This window comes from Budorcas taxicolor, chromosome 15 (assembly GCF_023091745.1).
Source record: "Budorcas taxicolor isolate Tak-1 chromosome 15, Takin1.1, whole genome shotgun sequence".
Lineage (NCBI taxonomy): Eukaryota > Metazoa > Chordata > Mammalia > Artiodactyla > Bovidae > Budorcas > Budorcas taxicolor.
Window position 1 is genome coordinate 47,246,684 of NC_068924.1, and position 10,062 is coordinate 47,256,745.

The 10,062-nt window shown below is 38.3% G+C and overlaps 1 protein-coding gene across 1 annotated transcript; it reads right to left on the bottom strand.

Annotated features, from left to right (window-relative positions):
* Positions 1–8,784: 8,784 nt before the first annotated feature.
* Positions 8,785–9,738, bottom strand: LOC128060930 (olfactory receptor 51J1-like). The gene has a single exon (XM_052653292.1). The coding sequence runs from the start codon at positions 9,736–9,738 to the stop codon at positions 8,785–8,787; it is 954 nt and encodes a 317-aa protein (XP_052509252.1).
* Positions 9,739–10,062: the final 324 nt, after the last annotated feature.

Genomic DNA, 10,062 nt, shown 5'->3' on the forward strand with positions numbered 1-10,062 from the left:
CAGGTTCAATCCCTGGATCGGGAAGATTCCCTGGAGGAGAGAACGGTAACCCACTCCAGTATTCTTGCCTGGAGAATCCCATGGACAGAGGAGCCTGGTGGGCTAAGGTCCACAGGGTCACAAAGAGTCAGGCACTACTGTAGTGACTTAGCATGCTCACACATAAACTTATACATATGCATTTTCTAACTGAAACTTCTCTCATCAATATTTCAAATAACTTTCAGTTCAGTTCAGTCGCTCAGTCGTGTCCGACTGTTTGCAACCCCATGAATTGCAGCACACCAGGCCTCCCTGTCCATCACCAACTCCTGGAGTTCACTCAGATTCACATCCATCAAGTCAGTGATGCCATCCAGAGACTTATTTCAGTTAATCTTGTACTTGACACACAGAAAAATAAACTTCTGCTAACTACTTCCTTCTTTTCAGTTGAATGGAACTATTATTGAGAAAATAAATTATGACCATATCACAGTATTTTGTTTGAGCAACTGTATGGTTGCAAGAGTCAGATACTACTTAGCGACTAAACTACCACCATATGGATTATAGTCCCAATTACTTTTATTTGGCGCAGTAGAAGAAGAGACGGGGAAAGATTAATGGCTTGGTTTGTACATGTTGAGTTTGATGTTCGTAGGAGCTATCTAAGAGAACTGACAACTAGGCAGATGAATATAAGGCCTAAGAACAGAAAAGTTCTGTTGAGCGTTTTCAGTCTTTGGCATATTGGTAGTAGCCAAGAACCTGGAAGTTGATGTGATCATCTTGGCAAGAGATAGAAAAATGAAGGTTAAGGTGAGATCTAGATAAAAATGCAAGATTTAGCAATAGGGTAGATGTAAAAGATTGGAGAAGGCAGTGGCACCCCACTCCGTACTCTTACCTGGAAAATCCCATGGACAGAGGAGCCTGTTGGGCTGCAGTCCATGGGGTCGCGAAGAGTCGGACACGACTGAGCGACTTCACTTTCACGTTTCACTTTCATGCATTGGAGAAGGAAATGGCAACCCACTCCAGTATTCTTGCCTGGAGAATCCCAGGGACGCTGGAGCCTGGTGGGCTGCCGTCTATGGGGTCGCACAGAGTCGGACACGACTGAAGCGACTTAGCAGCAGCAGCAGCAGCAGATGTAAAAGATAAACTGAAGGAAACTGTGAAAGACTGCCAGGAGAAGTAAGTAAAATACAAGGGAAATGGTAGTCACAGAGGCCAAGCAGGTAAAGAGTGTGGTTCATAGTCTAGCGCTTTGTAGATATTCCATAAAATACCTACTAGAAATTATCTATATAATTTAGGGATGTAAATGCTAGTAGTAATCTTTTCGAAAGACATTTCTGTAGAGAAATGGGACAAGAAGCTAAATTAAAGTGGTTTGAGAACTGAATTAATATGAAGGATTGGAGACAGTTTCCATATGTTTTGCATTCTAAAGGGGAAGCTATATTGTCCCTAGAAGATTAATAGAGACTTTTATTCTTTAAATACAAGGGTGAATGTAACTTGAGGGAATGAATGACAACTCGGGTTTGAAGTACACTGAGAAGGAAAGCTGTGAACCTTCTTGTGAGGAGATACACATAGCATTTAATGGGTTCCTAGTATTTGTGGTATCTACTCAAACTCCCCGTAAAGTGCCCATAAATGCCAAACTAAGAATCCTTCAAAAATCATTATACTTATGAATTTAGAAAATAATTCAGAATAAAATTAGGGGATAAGGGGAAATAAAGATGAGTAAAATTTTTCAATTAGAAAAGCAACTGGGAGGGAAGAGGGAGGGGGGTTCAGGATGGGGAACACGTGTATACCTGTGGCAGATTCATGTTGATGTATGGCAAAACCAATACAATATTGTAAAGTAAAAAAAGAATAAAAATAAAAAAATAAATAAAAATTTAAAAAATTATGTGGTTGAAAGGATCTATGCAATCTGAATCCCTCTAACAAATCTGATAAAGAAAAAGAAACATAGGCAAACATTTAGAAATGAAATGCAATGAAAGAAGTAAAACTGTTGAAGAATTGTGGAGGTCAATGAGAGGTCACCAATAAAATTTTAAATAATAGGAATTATTTGTAGGACTTAAACTATAAACCAAAAGACAGGAGGTCAGGACAAAGGTTTTTTAAACTTAGCACTGAGTACTAATGGACTTGATCAACATAGTTGAGGTATTGGAAACACTTTTTAAAATATTCTAAGTAAAGAACATGCTAATCAGAGAGAAGCATGGTCTTTATGGAAGCATAAGGGAAAGAACATTGTAGGTACAAATGGTGATGGTACCTATTCAAATACTCATGTCCAAACTCACTTTTGCACTTTCCGGTTCCTTCAGTGTTTCTGTGGCCTTTATTCTCTCCTCTGGCTGAGTGTGGTTTTATGCTCCTGAAGATTCCAGGCTAGATTGTAAGAGGTGGATGAAGAAACTTCTGAAAGAATCTTATAGAAATATGAGGACTGTGCTCTGAGACTTAAGGCCCCAAGGGACAGAACCAGGAAAAAATGACAGTAAATAGAAGAGCTAACTTTTACTGAGTGCCCAACAGTTACCAACCACTGAGCTAGCCAACACATGGAAATGTGTAGATTTTGTGAGGTGATGTGGAAAAGATATAGCCTGTGCTCTGGCAGATTTATTTATTTATTTATTTTTTCCTCAGCAATCAGTTCCCTTCTGCTTACTACAGTAAGAGAGGGACTATTATATTGGAATAGAGCTGCCCTTCGATGTTGTCATCTTGAATGTGATTAAACTCAGTTTTGATACAGCTAGACGATTTGGGGAAAGATATCCCAGATCTCTTGATAGATTCAGAAGTCAGACAGGCAAAATAGATTTTTTTTTTTTTTTCCTCTCGGGGTCTTACAGATATTAACCTAGCATACATTGTATTTTACTTCTTCCCTAAGAAGAAATATCTAGAGATAACTGACCTAGGGTTTTATGTGTGAGTTTATTTAGAGTATGCTTTTTTCCAGACAGTGGAAGTCAGCAACTGTTTAGGTATTCACTGTGAAATCTATTGTTTTCTACAGCCAAAGGCAGGGTTTCCTGAAAATGTGGCTTATCTTTGTGATTCCTCCTGTATCTGGCTTACTTGAATTTTGAGACTTTTTTGGTTCCAGGGAAGACCCCTCCCACAGGAGACAGGGATTCGATCACTGGGTCAGGAAGATCCTCTGGGGAAGGGAATGGCTACCCACTCTAGTATTCTTGCCTTTAGAATTTCATGGACAGAAGAGCCTAGTGGGCTACAGTCTATGGGGTCACAAAGAGTCAGACACGACTGAGTGACAAACACTATTGAGTATTTAATTTTATTTATTTGTAATTTTAGTATTCCTATTTTATTTTTAATAGCTTGCAATTGAATTGCTTAAATTCTACATCTCGAAACTTAAGTCCTAGGCTATATTAATCAAAAATATTTTAATGTCTGTGTATGCTAACCCCAATACCTGGATCACTGTGGATCTAATCCTTTGTTTTCTTTTTAATCTCTTAATTTATGTTCAAATTTTGTACTTTGCATTCCTGTTTAGGTTTTAATGAATGTCATGAAAAATTATGAGAATAATTTGAAGTGTCGATTAATAACTTCCTGCTGAGAGTATTTAATTTTCCTTTTGGTTAGAGTGACCAATCACCCCAATTTGTGGCTGAAGGATTTCCTAGGATATGGTACTATCTGAGATACAGTTAGGGAAGTTCTGAAAAACTAAATTGGTTGGTTACCCTAATTGTTACAGACAGAAGAGTAAAATTAGGTAGTGAGTTGACTTTATAAAGAAAACTACGTATTTCCCTGGTGGTCTAGTAGTTAAGACTTCACCTTCCTATGCAAGGGGTGTGGGTTTGATCCCTGGTTGGGGAGCAAAGATCCCACATGCCTTGCAGACAAAAATCCAAAACATAAAATAGTAGGAATTTTGTAACAAATTCAAAAAAGACTTTAAAAATAAAATAAAGAGAAAAGAAAATGTTTTTTATTTATTTATATAAAATAAACTATTTGTTAGTCTAGCTTGTTTCTAAATTTCTCTATTCTAAGGTGAGAATTTTCTGAGATAAAAATAAATGCCTGGGCATTTATTAGTCCCCTCGTTCTTGGAGATAGTTGTAGTTTTTTTCCCCTTTGCAATACAGCCCTTTGAGGATGCTGTAAGTGCTTCTGATTTTAAGTTATTACTTTTGAATTGACAGATTTCTTAAGTGGGAGAACTGCACAAAAACAGCCTCACTCTTCTATGTCTCCCTTGTATTTGGAATCTCATCCTTTACATCTTCCTGGCACTGGATGCTCTCTGAAGTCATTTACAAAGCATTTCTTTAACTTTTCTAATTATTCTTTATTTTGTATTAAAATTTTTTAATATAAATTTATTTATTTTAATTGGAGGTTAATTACTTTACAATATTGTACTGGTTTTGCCAGACTTTAACATGAATCCACCACAGGTATACACGTGCTCCCCATCCTGAACCCCCCTCCCTCCTCCCTCCCCGTACCATCCCTCTTGGTCGTCTCAGTGCACCAGCCCCAAGCATCCAGTATTATGCATCGACCCTGAACTGACGATTCATTTCATATATGATATTATACATGTTTCAATGCCATCCTCCCAAATCATCCCACCCTCTCCCTCTCCCACAGAGTCCAAAAGACTGTTCTATACATCTGTGTCTCTTTTGCTGTCTCACATACAGGGTTATCATTACCATCTTTCTAAATTCCATATATATGTGTTAGTATACTGTATTGGTGTTTTTCTTTCTGGCTTGCTTCACTCTGTGTAATAGACTCCAGTTTCATCCACCTCATTAGAACTGATTCAAATGTATTCTTTTTAATGGCTAATACTCCATTGTGTATATGTACCACAGCTTTCTTATCCATTCATCTGCTGATGGACATCTAGGTTGTTTCCATGTCCTGGCTATTATAAACAGTGCTGCGATGAACACTGGGGTACATGTGTCTTTTTCAATTCTGGTTTCCTTGGCGTGTATGCCCAGCAGTGGGATTCCTGGGTCGTATGGCAGTTCTATTTCCAGTTTTTTAAGGAATCTCCACACTCTTGTCCATAGTGGCTGTACTAGTTTGCATTCCCACCAACAGTGTAAGAGGGTTCCCTTTTCTCCACACCCTTTCCAGCATTTATTGCTTGTAGACTTTTGGATAGCAGCCATTCTGACTGGCATGAAATGGTACCTCATTGTAGTTTTGATTTTCATTTCTCTGATAATGAGTGATGTTGAGCATCTTTTCATATGTTTGTTAGCCATCTGTATGTCTTCTTTGGAGAAATGTGTATTTAGTTCTTTGGCCCATTTTTTGATTGAGTTGTTTATTTTTTTGGAATTGAGTTGCAGGCATTGCTTGTATATTTTTGAGATTAATTGTTTGTCAGTTGCTTCATTTGCTATTATTTTCTCCCATTCTGAAGGCTGTCTTTTCACCTTGCTTATAGTTTCCTTTGCTGTGCAGAAGCTTTTAAGTTTAATTAGGTCCCATTTATTTATTTTTGCTTTTTTTTTTTTTCAATATTCTGGGAGGTGGGTCATAGAGGATCCTGCTGTGATGTATGTCAGAGAGTGTTCTGCCTATTTTTTCCTCTAGGAGTTTTATAGTTTCTGGTCTTACATTTAGATCTTTAATCCATTTTGAGTTTATTTTTGTGTATGGTGTTAGAAAGTGTTCTAGTTTCATTCTTTTACAAGTGGTTGACCAGTTTTCCCAGCACCACTTGTTAAAGAGATTATCTTTAATCCATTGTATGTTCTTGCCTCCTTTGTCAAAGATCAGGTGTCCATAGGTGCATGGATTTATCTCTGGGCTTTCTATTTTGTTCCATTGATCTGTATTTCTGTCTTTGTGCAAGTACCATACTGTCTTGATGACTGTGGCTTTGTAGTAGAGCCTGAAATCAGGCAGGTTGATTCCTCCAGTTCCATTCTTCTTTCTCAAGATTGCTTTGGCTATTTGAGTTTTTTTTGTATTTCCATACAAATTGTGAAAATATTTGTTCTAGCTCTGTGAAGAATACCGTTGGTAGCTTGATAAGGATTGCATTTAATCTATAGATTGCTTTGGGTAGTATACTCATTCACTATATTGATTCTTCCAATCCATGATTATTCTTGACAAAAAGATTGGTCAGAAACAAATCAATGTTCCCTTGATGAATGTAAAAATGCCTATATTTCATTCAGTTTTTGAAGTGTTCTGATTAGTAATTTAGCTTATGCCTACTTGAATATGAGGACACAATTTTGTCCTGCTGTGAGAATAAACAATCAAGGTGGTGTCAAAGGTCTAAATTTTAAGTTAAGATAGTAAACATAAAGGAAGAAAAATATAACAACAAATATTTTTTCATAGTCACATTGGATTCTACTTATTATTCAATTTTATAGACACCCGAAGACTTCCCATATGGATATGGTAAAGAATCTGCCTGTCAGTGAAGAAGATGCAGGTTCAGTCTCTGGGTTGGTGAGATCCCTTGGAGAGGAGAATGGCATCCACTTTAGTATTCTTGCCTGGAAAATACCATGGACAGAAGAGCCTGGTGGGCTACACTCCATGGGATCTCAAAGTGTCAGATATGACTAAGCATACACAGCACAGATACAGAGACTTCTAAATTATTTTCACTGTGTGATTTTCTAGAATTTTGTCTGATCTTAAAGTTGTGTTTAAGTCTGGACCTTAGGAAGATAGAAAGATTCAGACTGGAAAGATTGGAGCTAGCTAGACAAGGCATGGTGTACAGAGTTCTTTCTAGGATAGAGCTAAATTAACCATGATCTGATAACTAATGATAAACTCTAGCTATAACAGAATATAACTGTCTTTGGTGGCCTTGAATATAGAATTAATAATATTCTAGAAGTCTGAGGATTCATCATGTAATCTGAGAGAGAAAATGGAAGTGAGTACATAAGATCTTCATTTTACATCAAGCCACCTGACAACCTGGTCCCATCATCTCTTACTGAAACTTTTAGCTATAGAATATTTTTCTCCAGACACTCTAGTGATATCCTGGATTCCTTTCTCCTCCCAGGGAATCACCATTCACTCACTTCTCTGGTTATCTATGGGATGCCCCTTCCTGTGGGTTTACCTGCTTGGTTTCATTTGATATTTCTAAGTCATAATTCTCTTCAGCGTTCTACCATCCATTAGTAGGCTGTGAATCTAAGATATAGTTGCACACAACTGAAGACCCCTAGGTCAGAGTATATGGAAAAAGAGTATCTAGAAACCTGGTGGTAGAGTTACAGAATTAACTTAAAAAAAATCTTTGGATTTTTTTGGCATCTCTACAACATACAACACAAACAAAGATTTTAAAAATTTAATTCATATTCAAAAACTTTATTTATTTTATTCAAAAGTATTACAAGGTTTATTTAAAATTGGTTCTAAGCACCATTTTGGGAAGCATAAACTTGAACCCTGTAGTGGCAGAAAAAAAGTTTCTAAGCTCCATGAGGAGCTTAGTTTCTTTTGTCCTCACATTGTACCTAGGGTCTAGATTTGTGGAATAAGTAAGCAAAGACAAATCTCTTTCTGACCTATTGAGTTTGTTCAATTAATGATATCTGACTGACTACTGAGAGGATTCAAAGAGCTTCAGTTCTTGCTTAGTTGACAGTATAGTTTAAGCTTTTATGCTGGAGTTTGATCCAACTGGATTCCACTGCTAATTTTTGGATGTATAGGTTTCAGTAAGATACTATAGCTAAGCATCAGTTTTCACCTGAAAAATAATAATTGCATTGAATATAACTCATAGGATTTTTGTGGGGAGTAATTGATAATAAATATAACCTTCCTAGTGTACATTTTCATCTCAAAAGTCTTAGTTACTTTCCATAAAATATAAATGTTAAATTTTTACATTATTCCAAATATCTGCAAAGAAATATCAAATCAGATAGAGCATATTAATGTCCACAAAGGGGATTTTTCTTTTTTGAAAGATCCTGTGTTATGTGTGGGAGACCTTCAGACTTGGCATCATGAGCAAGATTTGTAATCTTCAGACTCCTAACTTGGGAGTCTTGGTAAGAATGAGTGAATGCTACGTTGGGGCCAGTACTGAAAGTCTACTCAGAGTGAACTCTTAGTATGTCCTTCTGTTATGGAGCTTGGGTACAAACGAATCAATAAAATGTAAATCCTTGCACTTTCTCTTTTCCTAGAACAGTTGACTCAATAATTTCCCAGGACATCTTCCAATTTCTGATTACTTTTTTTCCTTATGTGGAGTTCTATGTCTTCATAAACAATCCTTCTGGCATTCTTGTTCCATCTATGCAAAGTATTGCACACAACATGTTTTAAAATGACATCAGTTCTTTACACTGTTCTGTCGTACATAATCCCTTTCCACTTGCACCCCAGCTACTGTTCACTGCCATATTATGGATAACCTCCTCTTGTGCTCAGTCACTTCAGTTATATCTGGCTCTTTGCTACCCTGTGGACTGTAGCGAGCCAGGCTCCTCTGTCCATTGGATTCTCCAGGCAAGAATACTGGAGTGGGTTGTCATTTCCTCCTCCAGGGGATCTTCCCAACCCAAGGATCAAACACACATCTCCTGAGGCTCCTGCATTGCAGGAGGATTCTTTACTATTGAGCCACCAGGGAAGCCCAACCTCCTGTTAGATACCATATTTTAAGGTAACATCGTTTGTATAACATGCAAGTTGGGACCACTTGTGATTATAGAAAAAGTCTCTTTCTACTTTGTCCTTTGTCTAAACTCTGGCTTTCTTCTCTGATAATATCCAGGAAATGCCACGACGGATTTCCTTGGTCTTAATGCTGTAGACAATGGGATTGACAACAGGTGGTAAGAAGAGGTAAGCATTGGCCATCATAGCATGGAGCAAAGGGGACACATGATATCCAAGGCGGTGCACCATGGACAACCCAATCATAGGCACATAGTAAGAGAATACAGCACAGACATGTGAGCTACATGTGCTGAGTGCTTTCCTCCGCCCCTCCCCAGTGGCAATGCTTAGTACAGTGTGGAGTATGAACCCATAGGAGACCACAATAAGGAGTGAATCAAGCCCAAAGGTGGAAGTAACGATGAAAAGCCCATATATATTGTTGATAGTAGTGTCCCCACAAGGTAGATGGATAAGGTTGGGGTGAAGACAATAGGAATGGGAGAGGATATTATGACCACAGAAGGTCAGATGCCTTAGGAGAATGGTCAGTGGGGCCATGAGCACAATGCTTTTCAACCCAATACTAGCTGCCATGCCAAAAATGCGGGGCACAGTTAGGATGGCTGTATAGCGCAGTGGGTTGTAGATGGCCACAAATCGGTCAACAGACATGGAGAGCAACACAGCGGACTCCATAATGGAGAAAGAATGGATAGAGAACATCTGGAGAAGGCATGCATTGAAACTAATCTCGGTGATACCAAAAAGGAAAACACCTAGCACTGTAGGCAGAGTGGATGCAGAGACACCGACTTCAGCCAGTGCCAGCATGGCAAGGAAAAGGTACATGGGCTGGTGTAGGGCAGTGTCTATCCTGATGACATGAAGAATCGTGCCATTTCCAAGGAAGATGATCATGTACATCAAGCAGAAGGGGATGGATATCCAGATGCGCTCTGCCTCCAGTCCCGGGATGCCAACCAGAATGAACATTGTAGGTAGGGACTCCAAAGTACTACTGGAGTTCCTCATGTTGAAATCTCATTCAGTAAAATCAGTGCTTCCTTGATAATTAAAGGCAAACTAGTGAGATGACATTATAGTGGAGACTGACTCCTGGACACTAAGGAAAGGGAAGAACAAGACAAAGTCACAGATTAATGTGGTTAAATGTCTCATGATTGAAAACTGATGATCATCATCAGGAAATTCCCACTTACAAGGAGGTGATAGTATCCAACAGAAGGAAGTTCAAGGTTAGTAGAAAATTATCCCTATAAATGGTAGTGCCCCTTGAATCTGCTAAGGGAGAAATGGCTGTCAAGCCGTGGTATGAAAATGCCTGAGCCTGGAAAG